The sequence below is a fragment of the Protopterus annectens genome, chromosome 12.part0, assembly GCF_019279795.1.
Source record: "Protopterus annectens isolate FY-2018-M chromosome 12.part0, PAN1.0, whole genome shotgun sequence".
Lineage (NCBI taxonomy): Eukaryota > Metazoa > Chordata > Ceratodontiformes > Protopteridae > Protopterus > Protopterus annectens.
Genome location: NC_056746.1, coordinates 332,362,282 through 332,388,198, shown reverse-complemented (window position 1 = coordinate 332,388,198; position 25,917 = coordinate 332,362,282). Strand labels below are relative to the sequence as shown.

General features: G+C 37.4%; 1 protein-coding gene across 3 annotated transcripts in view; it reads right to left on the bottom strand.

The window, feature by feature from the left end:
• Positions 1-1,481: 1,481 nt before the first annotated feature.
• ARHGAP17 (Rho GTPase activating protein 17) overlaps positions 1,482-25,917 on the bottom strand; it is a 1,246,301-nt gene continuing 1,221,865 nt past the window's right edge. For 2 of the 3 annotated variants that reach the window (XM_044089406.1, XM_044089408.1), the window contains one exon: positions 1,482-2,946. In XM_044089406.1, coding sequence (XP_043945341.1) covers positions 2,825-2,946 — 122 coding nt within the window. In that variant the 3' untranslated portion in view covers positions 1,482-2,824. The remainder of the gene's footprint in view (positions 2,947-25,917) is intronic. The other variant, XM_044089407.1, reaches the window with a different exon arrangement.

The window sequence follows — 25,917 nt, the reverse complement described above, 5'->3', positions numbered from 1 at the left end:
AATAGTAAAAAGCACCACAGATCCCGAGGCTGTAAAGTATCCTCTTCATCTTAAATTTCTTGTCTTCTTTAAGAGAAGAAAAATGTCTAATTTTTAGTTTCCATTTCCTGGGAGACCCCTCATAAAAAGAAGAGACTAGAAGAACAGTCCTTTCACCAGGAGTCAAGGTTCTCATATTAGCTAAGCAAAGATCACTTGCTCCCTTCTCCCACCAAGTGTAGTTCTACATGCCTGAAGAGGGCAGATAAACTGTCTTGGAGGACGTGCCTTTCTCCCAATTCTTAGTGGCTTCATGAGAACCAACACTGGAGAGACTGGCAGAAGTTTATGAGTGGTTCAAGACTGAAGCCGTACATTTTATAAATGATGATAAACAGCAACTTGCAACTCAGAGACGAAGTTGTTGGGACCTAGGTCCAAGTCTCGACCACAAAAGGTATCTGACAAGCAGGTAGCACAGCCTTAGTGAGTCAGTCCTAACTCCTGACTAAAAATTTAGATTTTGAGGTAATTTTTTTTTTTTTTTTTTTTAGAGACAGCCACCAAAGACACTAAACTCCACCCTTAACGACAGATTTGGACAGAAAATAAACTTTTCCTCACAAACAATTGTAATGTGGAAGGTATTCCCCAATTGGTAACCCTGACTAAAAAATGATGTTTTGAGATAAAATATTTTTGGTGACAACCAATAAAAACAGTAGCCCTAGGCCCAAGCAATAAAAGTTGATAGAAAAGATGAACTTTTCCTCAGGGGGAAAAAAATTTAAAATGGAAGTCCCCAACTGGGTACTTATCTGCTTGGCCTTGAAGAAGTGCTAGCCGACTACTGATCACTTAAAGCTAGCAGAGAAGAATGCAGTTTACAATAAGAAAGTTCTGAAGGTTTGGCATCCTAACCACTGACTTTATACTCAAGCTGTACAGTTTTGGAAGCTACACAGTAATCCTTAGCAAGATATGCCCCATTTAGGTTAAGCTGCTGCAACAGTGATCTAATGATGAACATCTGCATGTTCTCGGGGCTGAATTCCCAGCAAAGACTTACAACCCCATAGAGGTACCACCTTCAAGGGGGCAGAGCCTTCCTGAGGTTACATTATGCAAGGAGCAAGTGACACACCCTCATTAATGTCAATTCCAAACCGAACTTTGGGGTTAGGGCCATAACAGGAAAAGCCCCTGGTGACTGCCTAAACGATAGCTGCTCTCTGATGGTTTTTATCCTTAAGGCAGGGAACAAACAGGCCAGTTCAAAAGTGCGGGGGGGGGATTCTGAAAAGGTGTAATAAAAACAAAAGAAACGTGTTAAGAGTGGAGGAAGGGACTATATTTTAGAAGTTGGCATGCAATTCTAAAAAACCCAAGTACACTTGTATTTAAAATGGTATACAACTTAAGGCAGAAAGATGAAAGCTTGAGTCAAGATTTATTATTATATGAAATATACACAAATTCAATCAAAACTCAAAACTACAAAATGTCACCTGGGTTACTTTATTAACTGAATATTGCTGTCAAGCATATGTCTTGTGAGTAAAATGATTACTGTAATCAGAAGTTATTTTTCTGAGGAAATCTGAGGATTCTGAAGCTTTTTACAAAATGTCTTTGCTAAAAAAAACTAAGGCACGGGATGGAGAAGTGCACTTAAAGAAAACTGAAGAACATCTCAACTGTGAAAACAAGTGATCAAATAGTTGGTTAGTATGTCCTAACATTAAAAACAGGCACTGGATAATTTAAATACAAATGTACAAATATTCCCAAACAGAGCCCACGGAAACACTATCAATGAGCCCTTAGTACCACATGGACTTTGTAAATGAAGATAAACAATAACTTGGAAAAAAAATCAGGCTATCTTCACTACCCTTGTTTTAACCAGTTCACTGTTATTTTTCTTGGTGATGTATCATTTTTGTTCAATAACACACTAACATAGTATATCACACCGCTGGCAGAATTTAAAAAGATCAGAGTTTCCTCTACTCTTGGAACAAAACATTACCAATTTCACTACAATACACAAGGAATTGTGGGTAAACTAGTTACAAAACTGTAAATACAACAAATTACTTTAAATTTCAAGTTATACAATTTTTGCTACATTATATGGATGTACTAAAGGCATAAAGATTGCAATCTGATTTGTAAGGTTCTGCATTTAAATAAGAACTTGTACGGGAAACAGCTTGAACAGAAAATACATAATGGCAATATAATTTAGCAATGAAATGGGTAAAAACAGCAACTTTTCAAATATAAACGAAATCAAACAAGGCACTAGAAAACCACCAAATTTAAACATGTGACTGATATCCAGCAGTCACCACCAGCACTCATGCTATCAATTTTTGGTCTATACTTTATTAGAATTCTGGCTCCTTCAGTGAAATACATAAAGGCATCTTTTGCTTTTCAACCACATTTACAGACAAACAGAAAGTGTTAAGACCAGAGGTGTGAACAGTTTTTAATAGTGGCTTACAACAGAATGTTCCCACAGCATATATAACTTGTTTAGAGGCTGATGCAGTGCTCTTTTATGTAGGCTGTGAAAAATGGCAACCACAGGAACAGCAGTAATGACCGAGCTGCTTGTCTAAATCTTTGAAGAGTTCAACTCTTTACATTTTTTAATACCTTTCCTTCCGAAAGGCATAACAACTTCTTTTATATTGTACTTACGTCTTCAAGCAAATACTTCAGAAAAAATTCCATCCATTTCTTCAAGAACAGGAAAATATTCTTTTTCACAGTTTGAACCATTTGATTACATGTCTCAAGGAAGAGGGTAAAACATTGGAGTGCTAAGTGTTGCTCATAAAGCAGTGCTCTCTGTGTCAATGTCCAAGTCAGACAGCTGCCGATTATGACATTCCTTGCTAGCTGAAGCAGGCAGTGATTCGACTGAAAAATGTCCTTGTGCACCAGAGCCGAGATCTGTGTATCATAAAAAAATAAAAACACAACGTAAATTATGAATGTGAAACAATTAGCAATCTTCCAGAACATAACCACCACCAGCCCCGTGGAGATAAAAATGTACAGTTGTGCAAGACCTTACCATAACAGTAGATGCCCTATTTTTCACTGCTGCAGTATTCTTTACTTTTGGGATATCCTGATAAGGATAGCCTAATGCCTGACCAGTATACCAAAGCCTTTACCCTTCCAGGCATAGCACAAACATGTATCCTATGTGCAAGGTGTAAGGTATATATGTGATGTACGGATGCCTAACCCCCAGAAATGAAGTGTCACAAAAAGCCGAACAACCCCAGAGAAAAAATAACATGCTCATTCAGGAAGGGAATCAGAAGGAGATAAGGATGGAAGTGGAACCCCCCCCCCTCAGCTAGCAGTAGGGCAACAGAAAATGACAGGGAGCAGGAGGGAGGGAGGGAGGGAGGGAGGGATGAAATACTGCAACAGTGTGAAGTGGGGCATCTACTATAATTGCTATGAAAAGAATAACAAAAATAAATAGCCTTAGAAATCCAGGAGGAGTGTGCTTAGATACCGCCAAACCCAGCTTCCTGGCATAAAAGGAAACAAAGTTGCTCAGATATTCTGATGCGTTTTGTCTTATTCAAGTAATATCTCAGCTGTCTATGTAAATCTAAGGTGTGCAGTACCCTCTCACAAGAAGTCTGCGGAGAAGGAAAAAAGGAGGGAAGATGAAGGGATTGTTTCAAGCAGGAGTGACCTTAAGTCAACTGGTAGCCTAGGCAAAATGGCTCCATGGCGCCCCCACCACACCACCAGGTGCCCCCATCCTGGTCTACCGACACCAAATAAATACTATAAAAGCGCCCCTACTAGAGTGGCGCCCTAGGTGGCCGCCTAGCTGGCCTCTGCCTAAGGCTGGCTATGACAAGTCATTAACCACCTTGGGCATAAAAAGCATTGGTACAAAGAGACATACTTGTGAAAAAACAAAAACATTAACCTCCATGAGAGCATGGAGTTCAGAAACCACTTGGCAGAAGAACCACTACAATACATTCTTCTACATACAATGCTACATGGAAGAAAAGGCAGGCTCAAAAGAGGACAAGTTATCTTGGGAGCCTGATATAAAGGATGCCTTTTAGGAATTATTTGACTTCAAAACTAAAAGCTAAAGGTGGACTAAGAGGCAGACAGGCAGAAATGGTTGACAAATTAACTTTAACAGAAGAAAATGCTAAACTAGCATTAAGCAATTCAACACCAAATAGAAAATTTCTTCCATTTAAGCCAAATAGGATTTTCTAGTAGTGGGTTTTCTAGCCTCTTGCAAATCCTGAAGCACATCCTCATAAAATTAGTACTTGAAAGGAATCACAACCCTATCACCCAAAATGAGATGAAGTGTGGACAAGTGAGGTGAATGAGAGATCCCTTGTCTTGTGTGAGAAGATCCATTCTGTAACTTCTGATGATTCCCCATGGCCAGATGAAAGACAAGGTGGAACCAGTGCTGTCTAGGCCAAAAGACAGTCAGCAACAAGATTTTGTGTGTCCTACATGATCTCATGCAAAACACAGGGAAGTAGAGGAAAAGGAGAACAGGCATTCAGAAATATCCCCTTCCAAGACAGAAATGGCATCCACTTTCCAGGTCACTTTCTTTGCCAATGCTTCCAAATACAATGCAAATAAAGGGGAAAGAAGACACCCCTGGCTGGTTCCGAACTCTTCCACTTGGATTTTTGCCTCCGATCTCTCATATAAGCCTGTTAATTAACCTTATTATTGTATCAGGAAATGCAAATGTTTCCATTGCCCTACTCAAAGTCGCAGCTTACTCTGCATCCAGATCTGCCAATAACAGTGGCATGTTCTTATATTCTGCTTCCCTCTGGATCATCATTGTTCTACTGACATTGTCAAACTTTCTCCTCCCCTCCACAAAACCACGCTGGTCCATATCAATACTGACATCATCTCTGCCATTCTTTTAATCATTACAGACAAACACTTTACAATCATGGTTTAAAATTGAAATGAGCCTATTCAAGATAGATCAGATGGGTCTTTACCATTTTTATGTATTACGGTCACCATAACTTTTTTCCCAGGATGTTGGTGCCGCTCCTTTTAAAATACCGTTAAGCAAAACCTTCCAGATCTTTATCGCTTTCTTCCCTCCTAATACTACGCCTGGAGACCTTCCTGCTGATTGGTTATGCATCACTATTTTTATTTCATCTCCCCCTATGTCCACTGTTACCTGTTGAGCCTCATCTACCTTTAACCTTGGCATATTGAAGTCTTCCATAAATATCTCCATTTGTGATTTTTCTTGACTTCCCCATTTCTCTGCTGTACACAAATTTTCATAACATTTCTGAAATATTTCTAAAACCCCTACAGGATCTCTGGTTATTTCTCTTATTATAGGCTCCTTAAGTTTGGCAACAACCCTTTCTACTTTTTGTTGCCCAAGCTGTTGCGTCAAAGTTTTCTGCGCTCTGAAGTTATCATCAAAAACAGGTTTCTTAAAGGCAATCTTTCTAAACTCATACATATTATCCAGGTACTCCCTTATTTTCTCTTTAGCACTCTGTAGGTACTCCCTTATTTTCTCTTCAGCACTCTGTAATTGCACCTCTTCTTGTTCCGAGAGAGTCATTTTTATCTTAATTACTGGTGCATAATTTGAAACGGTTATTGGATGTGTGTCAAAGTTTTCAATTAAATGCACATGTTCCTGTTAAATAATTTGTCTAGTCCAGTCCAGTTATGGTACCTTGAGGAATAATATGTGAATTCTTTCAGAGTTCCTACTACCGAACACGCTTCATTTATCCTAACGATTTTCATAAAGTTCTTCAGAAAATCTACCGTTTTGTTAGTTTCCCTTCTATGCCTCCCAGAAACATCATCATTGTTGCAAATCATATTCCAATCTGCAGCTACAAGTAATATTCCCTGTTGAAAGCTAATTTTTTCTCCTGAAAGTTTTTAAGCTCCATAACAGTTGTAGGTGGAATATAAATAAATGCAAACATAATCCTCATCCCTTGCCAGTAGCCCCTTACTACCACAAATCTGATATCTTTCTCTCTTCTATCACTACTGGAGCTCCTCTAGCAATTAATATAAATACTCCCTTCTTTACCTTTGTTCCTGACCTTCTGCAGAATACCCATCCTAACATCCTTTCTTTATCAAATTCACATGCTCTGTTATTTTCAAAGGCATATCTGGTAGCACTATTTGCACTCTGCATTTCGTAATGTACTTAAGTATTCTTTCCTTTTTGTCTATACCTGCAAGACCATTCATACACATTGCAAGATAATATGGAATTTCTCACCATTATGATATGAAGTCGTTATTTCCACCTATTACATGTGGCAGCATTTTTAAATGTCTATCTCCAGCTTTTGTGATACATGCACCCATTAATGTTTGGAAGGTTAATCCTTTACACAGTTTTTTTTCTTATCAATAACACTGGAACGTATGCCACATTTTAAAAGACTTTGTTTTAGTAAAACTCTCACAAAAAAAAAAAAAAAAAAAAAAAACCGCACCCAAGAAGCTGTTCGCTTAATACAAACACACATTATTACGTACATCTACAAATGAAGTTTAACCCTCCTAATAGGGACATTTGTACCAAATAGATAATCTGATAAGACAGCCGCTAATTAACCTGAAATTGAGGTTATCCATACTAAAACACATTTTATTGGCTGTGCTTCTACTTACACTAATCAGTATCTGTTCTTTGTTTTAGCTTTACAACCTCCCTGATATGAAAACTTGCATGCTTTCAGAAATCATTAACTTTTTGCCTTGAACTAACCAGTATTCTGCCTTTTTTGTCCTATTATCAGACTGTGTCCATTGAAGTACAAGAGAAAAAAACAAAAATGCAGTTCTCTGCTTCAGCCTGAAAGACACGCTGAAACATTTATTGCTAAATGAAAACTCTTCTTTATAATCAGTGTTCTCATATTTACCTGTTTTCACTTAAAAAATGCTATTCAGTTAAGCCAAGGGTCTTAAATCCAGACATTCACCTACACAAAAGTAAGAGAAAATATATCAACTATACATATAGTAGGATCTGTGTACTTTTATTCCCCAAATATACAGAAGAACCACAAGGCTGTTCAAACATCTTTGTTTATTCCACATGCGTGCCAATCTGGTACCTCAGCCATTTGCCTTCCCTTCCATCCAAAGGTAATTTTTAATACAGTTTGGAACCAGTTAACATAATGCATATTAATTAATTATCAACTAAATATCAAATGCTAACCTTAAAATAATTCAATAATGTTCCAAACATTTTTTTAAACATCTTAAATACAACTTTATGAATCACATAATATACTTTACAAAACATTCCTGTTCCAATTATTATTATTCAAAAAAACTGAAATTAAACCGATTTCCATGTTTAAACCATTGGGATGTAAAGTTTTATAATTTAATATAATTTTACACTAATTCATTTAGTGTCCTAGCAAAATCACCCCTTAATTAAAAATGCGGGGCTAATACACTAAAAAAAGAACCACGCATCGGAGCCTTTGTGAACATTATGAAAATATTCTGCCACAGGACTTTTTAGATTACAATTCCTAATATATCAGCCATATGTTCCAAAATGCATATCTTTACTTTCCGCTTGGTCTGCCCCACATACCATTTTGCAGTATTACAACCACAACCAATAATATACACTACCCAGCATGATTCACAATCAAACCTCTCCCTAGAAAAGAAATTCCTGCCATTAATTTTAGTTCTTTTCAGAGTCCTAATCATTGCACAAACCTTACAATGTCCACATGCAAATAAGCCCCTTCTTTCCAAAGCTGTCAAACTATGCCTGAAATTCAAATTTTCCTTCAAGTTATATCTACCATAAGAGAATGTGATACATTTAGGAAACAACAACACCCCAACAACATCCTGATACACCACATGCCATAGGCTCTTAAGATTTTCCAACATCTTTGAAAATGGTGAATATTTAGTAACAAAAAATTTTTTTTTATCATTGCCACACTGATCTGCAAAATTCCCCTGCAACTGCTTCTGCAAATTCCACTGTTTGAAACTCAGGCCATGCACATTCTTATTTAAACCATTCAGAACCCAACAAAATGTGCCTCTTTACCCCTTCAAATGAAAAACAAGTCATCTATGTAGTTCTTGTAGACCACCACACGTTCTGAAAAAAATCTTGTGAGGGTACAAGAATTTATATTTAAATATTATGGCATAGGCAGGAACGAATAGGGCCTCCAGTGCTGTGCCTTTCGTTTTTAAGAAAATTTAATTTCCAGCACAAAAATAATTGTGCTTTAGAATTCCAGAACCAAAATGAGAAAAGAGGTACATGGTCCCTCCCCCATTACACTGTTTGCAGTAGCCCCCCCCCCCCCCCAACTCCTTCCAACACTTCACAAAGTTCCAAAGTATTTTTGATATATGCTGGAACCCTCTGCAAATATTTTTTTAAGCTGGCCATCTAAAATATCCCATTTTGAAGTATGAATCAATTCCTGATACAATGGGTTTACCTGGTGGGTCTCAGGTTTTTGTGCACTTTAGGAATTGCATAAAACACAGGAACTCTTGGTTTTAAAATACACAATTTCTTCACATACCTAGGGGTAAGATAACCCAACCTGCTTCTGCAAATTCCACTGTTTGGCACCTTTTTTTATCTTCCATTTTATCCAGTTTCTTTCTGGCATCATTTAATATTCCCACAGAATATCCCTGGTCCACAATCTACATTTCACCTCACTTAACCCCTCTTCCTTGAATTTCTCTTCTGATGTACTAAGGAAAATTCTTCTGAATTCTCCATAAGGAAGAGAGTTAACTGAATGGGGGGTGGGTGGGAATACATGCTGTTCGCATGTAAAAATTTACTGATGGTTAAGATCCTCCCCTACATAAAATCCAAGATCCAAAAATTGGACGATTTCTTTCAGTCCGTGACTGTTCTTATTTAAACCATTCAGAGACCTAGGAGACTAAATGAAATTGAGAGTAAAATGATGTTAAATTCTAAAACTTTACATCCCAAAGGTATGAATATGGAAATCAATTTAATATGAGGATTTCTGAATAACAAACGGAACAGAAATGTTTTATAAAGTATACTGTGCGATTCATAAAGTTGTATTTAAGATGTTTAAAAAATTGTTTGGAACAAAGTATTTTAAGGTTAGCATTTGATATATAATTGATAATTAGTATGCATTACTTAATTGTTCAATTACTTGTTAACTGGGACAACCTGTACAAAAACTACTCTGGATGGAAGTAAACCATCCTGTGAAGACGAATGGCCGAGGTACCAGAATGACATGCATGTGAAATAAGCATTTTGTTGTTTTGTGGATGTTTTAATATACTTTTATACCCCCATCGTCCACCTCAACAACTTAAGATTCCACCTATTAACTTAAACTTGTTTTCTGTCCAGCTTTTCTTCTCTTTTTGCACAGTAATGCCTACATTTCTTAAAAAAAGAGAGAGAAGAGGAAGAAAAAAAATGGACACATCATATACAACTAAAAATGTTTTACTATAACATATGCAAATTGATATTGTGAAAAGTTTCAAGGATATATAGTTAAGAATAGTACCGTAGTCACCACTGTCTCTCACTTGCTGAACTGGGCTGGCTTGAACTGCCTCACCTCCTTCAGTGGTATCAACTCTCACTCGCCCACAAACTAGTAAACCATCCACTAAATGTCCCATCCCTCCAGAATCTACTCCAACCCTATCGCACCACCAGACCACTAAGATCCAGCAACAAAAATCACTTGCAGATCACTAAAGCCAATAACTCTGCTGGTGAAGCACTATTCTCTTGCGCCATAGCCAAATTATGGAACTCACTCCCACCCACAATTACCTCCGTACCATCATGCACCAACTTCAAAACTTTATTAAAAGCGCACCTAAAAACATGCTGGCTATGCCCTTGAAACTCACACTCTATCATCATCCACCCCATCAAATTACTACCTTTCTCTCACCTCCACTAACTACCTTGATGATAGCAAGCTCAGATGCTCATAAGCCTAGTACTTATTATACAGCAGGAACTTCTCATTGTTACATTTGTTAATGCCTGTTATGTACTTCACAGATAAAGATTCTAGTTGTCTACTGATGTACTATGTTCTTCATCTGTAAATATGTTGTAAGTAATTTCTATGTTAAATTGTTAATCGCTATGTAATCCAATGTAACTACTGTCCGTTTATTTTACTGTGGAGCTTTTCTCCCCGGGCTTCCGCTGAAAATGGACCCACGTCCAGTCGGACACTCCTGGTCAACAAATTTAAATAAATAAAATAGACAATGGCTTGCTTACAGCTACCCTCTACCTTCCTCTTCCCCCTCCAGTCAGTCATTCCAAACATTAACTTTCTTGCGGCTTGCATCCTTGCAAAGTTCATTCTTTGCCAACTGTGCAAGTTCCAAACTAAAAGGTAGCCTCTCATGCCCACAGCCCCATTGTGCACTGTTGTTAAAAAACAGCAAATATTCTTCTTGGCTATGCAGCTTAAGATGCACAATCACAATTGCTGAATTCCATAATTGTACATCTTTTACTGCTAACAATAAAATAACAGACGCCCGTCGAAAAAAATGAACACCACAATTTTCTGCACCTTTTTTCTTATTTCATCTAGTGGATCCTCAGTGGTGGTATAAAACATCACAATCATCAACTCCATTAAGTAAATCATGCTAGCTTTTGTTGTGACAGAGCGATTACAAAATCCAAAAGTAAATGATTATTTTTATTTTAAATCAACAGTAGCTCCTACACGTCTTAAAAAGACCACGCTATGCAGGCTGATGATCTTCATTCTACCCAAAACTGCACATGACATCACCAAAGAACAAGCCAATTGGACTATCAAGGGTCAGTGCAGTTCAGGGTTGAACATCCCCAAATGGGTCATTCGCTTCAATTTGTTTTCCCTACTTTCTTTTCTTTTTGAAAACCGTGACAAATAAGTAGCAAACAATAAAACGGCCAGAGGTCAAATACTGAAAGCTGTTACAACAGCAGCTATTGAAGTAGCATGCATTTTTCTTGAAGGTTATAAAGTTAAAACTGCAAACTTCTGTCATTGTTTAGTGACTGCGGTGCTCAGAGTTTTTCTAACATTTTGAAAACTGTTGCAATAATGGATTTGAAGTGTGTGTGTGTGTGTGTGTAGCTGTGGGTGTACTTACAAATGGAAGAGTGAGTTTGCATTCATAAATTATTTTGTGTACTTACAAATGCAAGAGGGTGTACGTGTATTTAGAAATGAATGTGTGAACTTATAAATGCAAGTGTGTACATATTTACAAATGGATATATGTACTTATAAATGCAAGTGTGTGTGTATTTTTATAGAGAGATGGTGTGCATAAGTAGATGTGTGTGTATTTATATGTGCAAGTATGCATGTGTTTACAAACAGATGTATATGTATTAATAAATGCAAGTATGTATTTATTTGACATTTGTTTATTGGGGTGGTCTGACTGGGTCTACAGAACCCATTTTCAGCAGAGGCCCGGGGAGAAAAGCTCCACATACAATACAAATAAAGTATAATCCAATACAATAAAGACTACATTAAAATACTACACAAAAAATAAGTTGAAAGAACAGATTTCTACAAGAATTTGTAATATATTACTACACATATACACAATTCTATACAGTTAAAACATTAAAGATGATAATAGACACTCCTATCATATATGATGTAGATAGTGTCAAAAAAAAAAAAAAGTACGTAGGTAGTGCAATGTGTGACATTGACTGTTATAGTACATGCAGAATAGAATGAAACTTTCAGTTAGGAAAATAGCAGCCAGAAAGTTAGTGATGCAGATATATAGCGAGAGAGAGTTAAGAAGAATAGAAGCAATAAAGCCTGAGCAGTAGCTTAAGGATATGGTATAGAAGCAGAGAAGGAGTTAAAAGAGCTTTAGGATCTTGCAGTCTGTGAGGGAATGAAATGTGACAGAAGAGGAAGACCTGAGTATTATGCAGGAACAGAGCCATCTAATTTTGAGATGATTTTTTAAAGAGGCTTTGAAATGGGTTAGGCCAGGCATAGCCCTGGTAGCTGGAGGTAGTGAATTTCAATGTATAGAGAGAGAGAGAAAGAGAGAGTATGAATACAGAGAGTGACCAGGTTTTCTTGTGGGTTTTGAGATAGCGAAGAATTTTTGTCTTCTGATCATAGGGATTGATTTGGTGTGTAAGGTGCGACTAGACTGGCTTGTGCAGGGCAGGCAGTAGGCTTGAAAATAAGGTTGTGCAAGGTGGATAACTGAATACAGGCAAGTTGGTTGGGTAGTTCAAGCCAGTTTAATTCTAGGAGTTGTTTACAGTGGTGTGTGTGATATTTAGAGTTTGTGGCAAACTTTGTAACTTTGTTGTACAACTGCTCCAACTTGTTTAGGGTAGAATTTTGTAAGTTAGTTAAGATAGGGGCACCATAAAGAAGAGAGGGGAAGTAAAAATGTTTTTGCAAGGGTAGTTTTGGTTGCTGCAGTAAAGAAATGTTTGTTTCTATACAAGAGTCCCATGTTTTATGAGTTTTCTTTAGCTTTTGCTGTATATGAAAGCTTATTGTCAATGATAACACCTAGAAGACTGGTTTCCTGCACTATTTCTACGGCAGTGTTAGATGCAAGTATGTTGAAATGATCGGTGACAAGAGAGTTGTTTTTGGGATGAAAGAGTACTAGTTTTGTCTTCTTTGTGTCAAAGGCCTTGGAGAGATCACAAAATACTGAGGCTGTATAGCATCCTGCATCTCTGGCCTTGTTCATGGTGTCTGTAAAAAATAATAGGGCTGTAGCTGTGCAGTGGCTAGGTTGGAAGCCATGCTGGGTTTTGGTTAAAAGATTGTTTTGCAATAGATACTGGATTACCTGCTGATGTATGTATTTATAAATGGATATGTGCATATTTATAACTACGTATGTGTGTATTTATAAATGGATGTATGAGCATTTACAAAAGGGTGTGGTATTTGTAAATGGATTTGTACTTAAAAATGCAAGAGAGCGAGTGTGTATGCATGATATTACTGCTTGTACAATAATTTGCCATATAGAGAGATTATACATGGTGGTTCATGGTATGCAATGAAAGCTTATGTAATGTTGTGAAGCTTCATGCTGCTACCTGGTGTCTAACTACCACTAATAAGCATATATTTATGCATGTTTAGTAACAGATGTGACAGATATGGATATATGCATATTTAATGTAAACATGTCCGGTAGTGTACAAATGGCATGGTAGAACAGGAATTTACACGACAGGTCAGCATACAGATGACAAATGGCCACTGACCTAATACAGTGGTATCAAAGCAAGAACATGTGATTTCTTTTTATGCCCATGCATGTATATCTGCAATACTAATATTCAGGCTGATAATGTGACTGAGAAAGAACATACACAGTACTTCATGATGTCAAATGAAAGCTTACATAATGCTGCAAAAGTTGTCACTGATACGAGCCATCTGCCTGCTACCAAACTGCAGATATTTGTGTTTACTAACATGCAAATATGTATAAATATGTATCAAATGTCTGTAAATATCTCAGGTATTGCCATCTGGATGTACTGTACAATACAATTTCACAGGCTTATCAACCTAGAGGTCCGGAATGTCTCTTCAGACAACTGTGGTATTCGATACTGGAAACAATGTGGATTATTCGCCACAAATTATGAACATATGCCATACATTAATAATTGTAATAGGTTGGACTAGAAAGTATTTATATGGCATTCCAGGATATCAAATAAAAACTTACATAATGCTGTAAAAATTGTCACCGATATCTGCTGCTTGTATTCTACCATTCTGTAGCTATTTATACTCATTAACACAATATGCATATTTACATAAATATATTTCTGTAAATATCCCTAGCATTGTACAAGTGATGTGCTGCAGAATAGCAGTTTGCATACAGTCAACACAGAGCTCATGAAAGAACCTCAGATAACTGGGGTGCTCAGTACCAGAAAAAAGTGCAAGCTGTTTTCCAGAAATATGGTGACTACCTGCCATATAATAATCATACTGATAACATGTAGTCAAAAGTGTTTATTTGGTTCTTCATGGTATTAAATGAAAGAATACATAATGGTGATAAAACTTTGCACTGAAAGTTGGTGTCCATCTAGTAATCGTTTGCAGATATTTAGCTTGTTTGCATAATTATAATAAGTAATTTTACTTAGCAAATTACTTGCTTGGTATAAAAATTGTGGGTCTATATTATATCAGTGAATGCTTAACTTAGTGAATGGTGTATAATTGACCCAAACATGTCAAAACAACATAAGGCCCAACACACGGAACAGTGATTTTTTCACGGGGGGGGGGGGGGGGGGATCGCTGCTCCGAAAAAAAAAAAAAAAAAAAAAAATCCCGTGGGGGGCTTTGCCCCCACACCCCCCTACTTAAATATACCAACTCCGAAATCAAACCACAGTGGAGGAAATGGAAAAGTCCCACATAATGGCCCAGTGATTTTTTTTCCTTGGGGGGGGGGGGATTGTTGTTCCGTGCTTTCGGGATTTCACCATTTCAAACAAAAAGGGTCGATTAAACAGCATTTGCCAAGTTAAGCATTTGCTGATTTTATAGGAACCCTAAAATTGTTAGGTCTGGCTGAAATTGATCTCACCACTCTGAAAAGGAGTTTTTGCCGAATAACTTATTTTGACTTTTTTGATAACTTACCATTGTTGAGATATATACATTTCTTTATAGCTAGGCTGAAAAAATGCATTCACAGAATTCTAGCACAGGCAAAAGCTGCCCAAGTAGGAACTCTTCGGGTGTTAAGAGGTGTGAAATTTCACTCTGGCTAGGTGTGAAAGAGTTAACATGAAGTGAGGCAAATGCTTTACGGTTCCCCACAAGTTTAACAAAGTCAACAAAAGTCCACACTTTCCACTTATTCTTATACAGTCGTATTTCACAAATGTGACCAATGATTTGCAGTCTCCCTTTTTTCACTAATTTCTGTGTTTTCTGGTTCTCTTCTTGTTCATCTCAGTCTTCCAACTCCATATTCCAGCTCAATTCTATGGTACTTCTGATTCATCTGGTTTACTCCTATGCTTCTTTCCATCTATCAAGTGTTTTGCTTTGAAACATTGGAAAAGTTTCACTGGTGAAGTCTCTGTGTGATTTACTGAGTTCCCCTTCTGCTTGATGGCTTGGACAAAGATTTGTATTTCCTCCTTAGCCTGTCCTGCATCAAAAAGTTACTTTGATACTCCAGGCAAAAATGTTCTGAAGACAGTTGGATGCAACAGCTTGAATTTCATACCTGCCTCTCAACACTCCCAGATTACTGGAATAAATTTCTATTCTAGCTGGTGTACAGAGAATAATAATTTTCCACGCACCGACCACTCTACTGCTGCACAGCTTTTAATACTTTGTCTTTCTGCCACAGTTTTGTCAGGATCAGCTCTTTCTGCTGGGTAGGTTTGCATCTTTACTAATAAAGGTTTTGTCTGCTTTCTCATGACCAGATCTGGAGCATATACATGGTGCACCCTTTCAATTAAAAGCTCCTGCTATGGAATACCAATCCAGTTGCTTATCTGTGCCTTTATAAACTTAATAGAGTCTGTTCCTCCTAGCTTCTCTGGTACATCAGAAAATCTTAGATTTTCCTTATGTGCCATGTCCTCTAATTCTACCATTTTTTGAAACATCTCTTCTTGAACAGTCTCATACTCAGCCATCCTTTTCATCATTCTGACCTGTGATTTTTGCTGTTTATCAGCTCATCTGAATATCTGCTTAAAACGTCTTCCATTTTTTTCCAGCCTTTTGTTATTTGAGTTGATATACTCTTTCAGTATTTCACTTATTTTAATCAGTTTTGTGCACATTTGACTTTTTTCCCTCTAGATTACTGGAAGCCATGTCCAAGTTGGAGCTTAAAATGCTTTTTTGATGAATAGCTGCAGGATTCTTCCCATTCAGCATTTTCTCTTCACCTTTTCTAGTTGACTTTTTCAGGCTCTCTTAGTTTCTTTTTTGCAGGCATCCCAAGCAGCGTATTTATAACTAAAATTTACTCAAGAGGACAATATCACTGGCTGTTGAGTCAGTTTCTGTTTTCACACCAGGAGAGATGAAATTAAGCTGCTGATCATTGTGCAGTCACCTTGGAAGTCCTTACTTCCTTTTTTTTATCCATATTTCCCAAGTATTTCATCTTTTCATGACCTCAGAGGGGTATATTATTGTCTCTGCCTTCTATTCATTAATCTTATAGCCCAATATAACCTTACACTCCCTCAATAAAGAGAAGATTGTGGGTAAAGCCTGTTCTGGATCAGTTAAATAAATTAAACAATCATCCTTAAACAAGGCAACCAAATTAAACCATCATCCACAAACAAGGCAACCTTCTCATCTACCATATCAGTTAAATCCACAGATTGGGGATTCACTTATTTGAATTGCTAATGCTTCTACGTATATTGCAAAACAGCAGGTGAACAGGGGGCATTCATGCCTTTCACCTCTTGCTAAGAGTAGCCTTTCAGATAAGCCATCTAATTTGATACATTCCTCTGCTTTAACATACATTCTCTCAATTAGTTTCTCCCACTTAATCACTCAATTTTCATAAAATGACAAAAACAAAAATTCTTATCTCACCCTGTCAAAATCCATCTGCATCCAACTCAAATGATAGCCTATTATTTTGCAAACACTGTACGTTATCGAATCATAAGAGTTTTGTTTATGTTATCAGGGGTTCATCTCCCTACAATAATTCCACGTTGGTCATCATTACATTATCTTTGGCAATACAGTCACAAACCTCTCCACTTGTACTGTCAAAGATCTTGTAACCATGATTTAAGACCAAAATGAGCCTCTAAGTCCTAGAATCCATGGGATCCTTCCCTTGTTTGGGTTTCACCACCATGAATGCCCTTGACCATAAGTTCAGTATTTTATTTTATTTATTTATTTTACATTTGTTGACCGGGCTAGTCTAGCTGGATACATGTCCATTTTCAGTAGAGGCCCGAGGAGTTAAGCTCCAGAGTTTAAGTAGTACATTTACTATATTACAAGAAAGTAAGGGAAAACAATTTGCAAAGAGTACATACAAAAGTGAGCCAAAAAAAGAGAAAAAAATTTACAAGCAAGGTTATCCAGTTAACAATATAAAAGATTAATATAAAAATATTTTTTTTTTTTTTTTTTGAAGGGGAGGTTAAAAGGGAGAGTGTGTAAGATAAAGGATGAAAGGGAATTGTCTGAAGGCATAGAGTGTTAGTCAGGATTAGTGCAGGGGCACATCCATTGAGATTTGAGGTGGAGTTTAATTTTCTTTTTGAAGAGAGATTTTGAGGGAATAGTGGTAAGTTCAGAGGGGAGCAGATTCCAATGTTTTCCAACAGTGTTGGAAAACAGGGAATCACCAGCTTTGTTGTTTGATTTGTCAATATTTACAAGAAGTTTGTGTGCAGATCTTAGGGATTTTAGGTTATGGTAGGGGTGGATAAGGGTAGATAGTATAGGTGTTTTGTCAGGTTGATGGAGAATTTGATGGGCAATGGTTAATTGATTGATTTTAAGCTGGTTCTGAAATTCAAGCCAGCCTAGTAGTTTTAGATTGATACAATGGTGGGTTTTGAATGGGTTGCCTGTAGCAAATCTTGCTATATTGTGGTAAGAGTGCTCTAAGTTAAGAAGATATTTTTTAGATAGGTTTGTTAATATGGGGGAGGCATAGAGGAGGGGAGAGATAAGGTGGGTTTGAGCAATAGTAATTCTAGAGTCAGGAGTGAGGAAAGGTTCGGTAGAGAGAGCCTATTTTTTTGTTAGTATTTTTCAAGGTGTTGTTTATATGTGTATCAAAGTTAAGGTTGTTATCTATGGTAATTCCTAATAGTTTAGTTGTGAGGTCTTGAGATATAGGTGTGCCATTTTTAGAAGCTATTGTAAAGTCTACATGAGGAGATTTACTGGAGGGTGTAAAGAGGAGGAGTTTAGTTTTTTTGGGGTTAAGTAGGAGACAGCGTTGAGAAAACCATTCTTCAACGGAGTGAAATATGTGTTGTGTAAGGGAGTGAAGATTAGGTACTGTTGTGGCTGAGCAAATGAGTGTGGAATCATCTGCGTATTGAATGCATGTAGCTTGTGGAACTATGTGGTGGAGGTCATTGATAAACAAAGAAAACATAAGGGGTCCTAATATAGACCCTTGGGGAACACCACTGGTAACAGGAAGCTGTGAAGATAGGGAGGTTTTCCAGAGAACTGCTTGGTGTCTGTCATTTAAGTAGGATTTGAACCAGTTTATGGGTTGGGTTTCTAGTGACATAGATTGGAGGATATTTATGAGTATTTGGTGGTTAACCATGTCAAAAGCTGTTGAGAGGTCTAGGAAGAGAGCTGAGGAAAGTGTGTTGTGGTTACGATTTTTGTTGATGGTGTCTGTAAAGGAGAGGAGGGCGGTGGTGGTACTATGGGAAGGTCTGAAGTCATGCTGTGTATTAGAAAGTAAGTTGTATTTGAGAAGATGGTTCAGCAGTTGCTTGTGTATACATCTTTCCATGATCTTTGATAAGGGAGAGAGCAGGGCTATAGGTCGGTAGTTTGAAAATTCAGTAGAATTTCCACCCTTGTGAAGTGGGATGATGTGAGATATTTTCCAGAGTTTTGGGACATATCCCTCTGCGATGGTTCTGTTTATGAGTGTGGAAATTGGGTAGGCTATGGAACTGTCTGCTAATTGCAAGTATTCTGCGGGTAATAAGTCAGCAGAGGGGGTACAAGGTTTGAGTTTTTTGATAAGGGAGAGTATGTAGGTTGTGGGGACAGGTTGGAAGAGAAAAGGGGGAGGTGGCTTTAAGTCATATTTAGATATAACTGTGTCATTTGTAGAGAGTTGACTAGCTAGAATATGAATTGTTTTTGTAAAGAAGGAGTTAAAGTCGTTGGCAATTTGGTTGTGGTTCATTGTGTCAGAGCCTTGTGGGTTGGGTGTGGTAGGTTTACTAGGCTGTAGTAGCTCATTTATATTGGTCCAGAATTTTTGTGGGCAATTTTTGCGAGTTTGCTGAGATTTTAGGTAATAGTTCTTTTTATCGGTCATTATGGCTTTTTTGGTCTCATTTCTTAGTTGTTTGTAGTGTTGGTAGTCTACTGTGTTTTTTGTAGCGCGGGATTTGTTCCAGATCTTATTTTTGAATTGGATTTTTTCTTTGTTTCTATTGAGAGCCATGGGGCGGATTTGGTTTTAATTCTAATAGATCGAGTGGGAGCGTGATGGTTAAGTATGGTTAGGAATTTTGCATTAAAGTAGTTTACAGCTTCATCTAGGGGAAGGTATTTCAAGGGTGACCAGTTACAAGCATATAGTTCATTTTAAAGAGTTCTAAATTAAAGTTTTTTTTTGGTTCTGAGTGTTCTAGTTATGCTTTGGGTAGGGGGGTTAGTTTTGAGCCTGATAATGTAGGTAAGTAAGTGATCACTTATATCTTCAGGGATGGTGCCTGTTTCATAAATATGGGGCTGATTGTTGGCAAGTATCCAATCTAGGATGCTTTCTTTATTGTTGGCTTTATTTGTTCTAGTGGTGGAGGTGATAGTTTGGGTAAACCCATAGAGGTTAATGTGGCTAGTAGGGTGTTTGTTACAGCAAGGTTGCCAATCAATGTTTAGGTCGTTTAAGATGAATGTTTCTTGGGGTAAGTTTAGGGATAGCCAGCATAGGATGCTTTCGATGGTGGAAATGTTATTTCCAGGGGGGATATAGATGCATATGATAAAGATAGATTTGACTGAGTTTAGTTGCAGTTTGGTGATAAGAATTTCTGCATTAGAGTCCTGAGGGGGGTTTTGTTGGAAAGTGGTTATTTGAAGGCTAGATTTAAATATGATGGCTACTCCACCTCCTTTTCTAGCAGCCCTGTCTAGGCGCAGGATGCTATAGCCAGGAGGGGTGATTTCAGTGTCTTTTGTAGAGGGTTTTAGCCAGGTTTCAGTTAGGCAGATTATGTCAAATGAGTAGTGTTCTAAGAGAGCATGGACTTGTGTTATTTTGTTGTTAATACTACGTATGTTGAGGTTTGCTATTGAGAGTGAGTTGTGCTTATTTGGAAGAGGACTAGTACTTTGGATTTGATTAAAGTTCTGATTATTAGTGGAGCTAATAGGACCTGGGTCAAATGAGTAGTGTTCTAAGAGAGCATGGACTTGTGTTATTTTGTTGTTAATACTACGTATGTTGAGGTTTGCTATTGAGAGTGAGTTGTGCTTATTTGGTAGAGGACTAGTACTTTGGATTTGATTAAAGTTCTGATTATTAGTGGAGCTAATAGGACCTGGGTCAAATGAGTAGTGTTCTAAGAGAGCATGGACTTGTGTTATTTTGTTGTTAATACTACGTATGTTGAGGTTTGCTATTGAGAGTGAGTTGTGCTTATTTGGTAGAGGACTAGTACTTTGGATTTGATTAAAGTTCTGATTATTAGTGGAGCTAATAGGACCTGGGTTTGGGTGAATATCTCCATCTTTAAGGGGACAGAGAAGGGTTTGATAAGAAAGGTTTGTATATTTGCTTTGGGGCAGAGGTAGTCTTTTAGGATTTTGTTGGGTATATTTTAAGTGGGTAATTCTATGATACTTTGGTAAAAGGTAGTTAGGTGTAGAAGTGATGTTGATATGTTGGTTATGGAATATATGAAGTGTTGCAGTAGTATGTTTAGAGGGTTTGGGATAGTTTGTTAGTAGAGGGTATTCATAGGAGGTAAGAAGTAAGTGTCGCTATTACAAAATTTTACTGAATACCAGCAAGACAGAGTGACTCCAAAACGGCAAGTTTCAATAAAAAAAAAATTTTATTGTCAACACCACAACGCTTTCACAGACTAAGCTGCTTCTTCAGGTAATATCTATCAAACTAAAAAACTCTGTTTAAGTACCATATACTGCCTCCCTTGATTAATCATGTGACATGAAGCACTCAAATTGTTTAAACAGTCTGATAAAAGCATATGCATAACACCCAAGTACAGAAATCATAATACATGCATAAAAATGCATATGTAACAAATATATATATATATAAAAAACATAAAAATACAATAATACAAAGGCAAAAAACATTCAACGTCTTAGGTTCCTAGACTTCGGCTTAGGTTTTATAGGGATAGCATGAATATAGCAGTAATGCCACTTTAGCATGTGGCACGTGTAGAGTATGCACTTACATTGTCAGGAGTTCTACTTTCTCACACCCTGACCAGGACAGAATATATAGGTTCAAAGTCTATGCTAATTGTGGCACCTCCCACGTTGTTTACTTGGCCCACTATTTGAGTTCAAAATTTTACGTAGGCAAGATGGAGAAAGAATAAAGGAACAGTTGTATTATATTAGCAAAGAGAATAAAACTAATGCCCTAGCAAAACAAGTCATTGCCAGTGGTACTGAGCATACTTTTAAGTTTATGGTTATAGGGAGGGTGCATGAGACACTAACAGGAGGTGACATCAGGAATAGTACTAAGCAGCTTGAGTGTAAGTGGATCATTAGACTGAGAGGTGATAGTGGGCATGGACCCAATGATGTGGTCCCTATAAAACCTAAGTTGAAATCTAGGAACCTAAAATGTTGAATGTTTTTTGCCTTTGCATTATTATGTTTATATATATATATATATACATATATATATATATATATATACACATGTATATATATATATATATATATATATATATATATATATATATATATATATATATAAAATGTTACATATGTATTTTTATGAATTTATTATGATCTCTGTACTTAGGTGTTATGCATATGCTTTTATGAGACTGATTGTTTAAATATTTTGAGTGCCTTGATATCACATGATTAATAAGAAGCAGTATATGGTATTTTTTAGTTTGACAGACATTACCTGAAGAAGCAGCTTAGATTGTGAAAGCGCTTGTGGTGTTGACAATAAAAGTTTTTGGTACTTCTGTATTATCGAAACCACATTTCCAACCTGCGATAATTCCTTATGTTTTGCCAAAAATATTTTTGTTAATCTTAAAAGGGGTGTCCGAACTACTAATTATTACTCTGTCACATTGTGTATGAGGCAGGAAGAGGAGTACCCAAAAACACGTGTGTGTTTGTGTTCTACAACAGTTTTCCCTGTGTGTCTGTGTTCTACAACATCTTCCCCTATATTAAAGTGCTGATGTTCACAAACCGTCAAATAAAGAACTGGTACTGTACCACAGATAGCCATCCTGTTATCATAACATAGTTTACCTAAGTCGGGGTTTACGACCATGTGCATGAAATTAGTATACTTATAACCAAAGCTGCCAAATGTTTTAAAAGTACTCTATGTACCATAGGTGCCTTTCTAATAAGTCAGTGTGTATTCAACAGCCCATTTATATTCCTCAACCCCCCATCTAGTTGCAAAGCATACCTACATTACTAGTTACAGTTTTATTCATTTACTGGATAGCAAAACATCACAAAAATCATATATATTTGTTAGCATCTAACTGAAATAATTATACCTTGAAAGGAATCTAATATGTAATGGTATTTACGTCTTATAGCAATCAGATTGCGAACAGGAGAAACAGGTATATGGCTTGGAAAAAGAGATGTTTCTCCTGTTCGAAACGTGGTTGCAATACGACTCATTGAGGGAGCCTCACAAAGCAATACTTTAAGTAAAAAAAAGAAAGCAGGACTTGCATCTTTTCACAATGAGATTTCAAACAGGAGAAACAGCTATACGGCTTGGAAAACACCCGTTGCTCCTGTTCGAAATGTGGTTGCGATAATACGCAAGTACCACGTTTTTTTTTATTGCAACTGGCTGTTTTGAAGTCCCTCTGTTTTGCTGGATTAATTTTTTGGTTTTCTTTACTGGGACTTCTTTACCAAAAAGGGTTGGTATTTGTGCTTGTTCTGCTTATTACTACTTTTTATATATACCATACCCACTGGTGAAATGGCTGAAGGCTGTGATGATATTGTGGAACTGGAGTATACACCTGAAAAGATGCTAAAAGAGGCGAATGCCAAGGAGAGATTTTTGAATTCTGTGCTGCATAAAGTCAACCCATTAATGGACTATGTAAGTAACATATATGAGACTGAGTTTTTTACTATAGACATTTTCTTACTTAAAAACAAATTACATGACACTGAGAGACTTTTGTTTAAACATAAGCAGAAACAGTATGAGAAATTCCATCTGGAGGTATATGTTAAGGAATAATTAATCCCTAGGGGCCTTCTAGTTTTAAAGATGCTTGCACAAACTGAGCCAGAAGATGAACTGTTAACAGAATGGCAAAAGATTAACCTAAACTGCAGCTTGTTTTACTTGAGGTTACTAATTAAGCAGGAAGAGAAGGAGATTGAGCGGATATATTGATGGAAGCTTACGATGAACTGATAACCTTATTTTATGCTGAAGTGCTAGAGAAACATGTTACTGAATGTTTAGATTCTGTTTCTGCATATGAAAAGACTCTTGCAAATTAAACAAAAGAAGTTATCTAGAGACAGCAATGACTTTATGAAAGGTAATGTTTTTCTGTGGCGAAGAATACAAAACAGACAGACCTACTTTGGGAGGGTTTTCACAGTTTAACTGTGATTCTGACACACCATCTCATCTTCTAGCTCCAGTTTCTGTGGTTACCAATAATCCAGCCAGTCAGAGCCCGGAACATATGTTCACACAAGCATTGACATCACCTACCACAAATGTAGCTGTTACCACTACTGAAGGCAAAGAGCTGGGAGCACACAGAAAAACTTTTCAAGTAACAGCACAAATACATTCAAATGGGAAGTTAAACTCCCCACTGCAAGTAGAGTTGCCAGGTTTCTTTGTGGCTAAAACCGGACTAAGGTCATGCCCCTCGCATCACCCATAACCCCACCCATTCACACCCTCTCTGCCATCCATGCTCACCCATTTTGTGACATCACAGTGACATCAGCTGATGGGAATGCCCTCTTTTTCAGTTACCTACTTTCAGACGATTTACTATGCTTTTCTGTAAAAAAAGCATAGTAAATCAGTCAATTTAACAAACACTGATGGTCGGTTTCCTTTTGTGAAAAAGAATACTGGAGTTTGTACAGTGTTTTCCTGGCTGCCAGAGAATTTATATGAGTTGTGGATAGTCCAGAAAAAAAAACGGATAGGTGGCATTGGCAACAGGGGTGATTTCCAATTTCCCACCTATTGGTCAAAGTTATGCTTAAATAGGGCTAGGCATGGACTCTGCTTCACATGGATGGGAAGCTTGTTCCAGTGCATGGGGACCCTCTGAGACACATTTGTCTCTCATCAACACGGCCTATTTATGCCACAAGCAAAATTTAAATCCTTGGATCTAATGGTTCTGATACTGTTTGTTTTGTGGATGTCCAAAAGGTACATCAATCAGTGCTGGATCAAAGGATGTCTTGTATGCCAGACATTCTCTAGGTAACCTGTAGGAGACCCGGTATAGTGATAGGGCTTTAAGGTGATCTGTATAAGACAATCACTAATATTTTAAAAAGTGTTCCTTGTACATGAGCAATGTCCTATAAAAAATGTAAATAAGCAACTCAAACATTGGCTTCTTACGAGTTGTTCATTCACATTAAGCAGTGTCTAAAGCATCTCCTCAGATTCCACTGGTGGTTAAGTGCCATGTTAGATGTCTTTTTTTCACTCTCACTCCTTAACTCCTCTTGCTCCCTAGTAAGCCCCTCCATCCTTCTACTTCTTCCTCATTGTACCTCCTCCTTCCTGCACACAGCTCAGTTTGCCGAATTTTCATTCAGAAACTGAACCGCGTAGGGCAAAGACATTTGGCCATTCATAAAATGACCAGCTGTTCTTTGCAAACTTGTAGGGAAACCTATTCAGAGCAAGTCTTGACAACAAATCCATTAGGCTCAGCTCAGGTTGGCCTGCCTTGCTGTGTTTGCTGCTTCCTGATGTAAATAAATGTTGTTAGAAATCTGTCTATTATGCAACCTAATATTTGCGTTGGAGTAGGCTAACTTCTGTGCATTATTCATTTACTGAGTACATAAACTGGTCCTTTGACCCTTTTCAACCATGACCCAGGCCACAAGATCAAGAAAAATTAAATATATAGAGACTCTAAAATACTCAGTCAGCTAACTTATTTTTGGAAGGCAGGAACAGACTGAAGAAGACCAAGCTCACTCAGAACATTCAAACTTTAGACAGTAACCAGTGGATGGGATTGAACTGTGTAGACCTGAGGGTTTGAAACACAGTCTTAACCTCTGTGCATGTGGAATTTTTTTGAACTTTGTCCCTCACCTATAAGGACTGAGGGGGTGGACAAGAGATTATGCTCCCAAAGACCTGTTATTTCATTCTGTCTGAACTCTTGTGGAGCAGCTCTGTTCTGTGTCTGTGGTGATGGTCAGGGAGTTGTGCAGCCATACTTTGCATGCACTGGTACATTCATAGTTGGAATGTGGTCACCGTTTGGGCACTGTGTGTAGGAGTGTCCATTTTTAGAGTACATTATGAATATTGCATAATTCAGTTGAAGTTCCACATTTCTGGTATTTGGAGTCCGACTAAGCAGCCCTGATCAGGCACATGTTCTGTGAAATAACAGACAAACTTGATGCAGGAATATGGCAAGTTAAAGAAAACTGACTGTTCACTTTTACCTGATTCTGGCTTAAGTCTGTTTAGTTCATCCATCCAAATGTTATTCATAATGCTAAACGCATGCTCAATGGATGCATTAGACAGTGGAACAGACAGAATATGCTGAACAAGTTTCAACAGATCTGGTGCAGACTCGTGCTTGAAAAA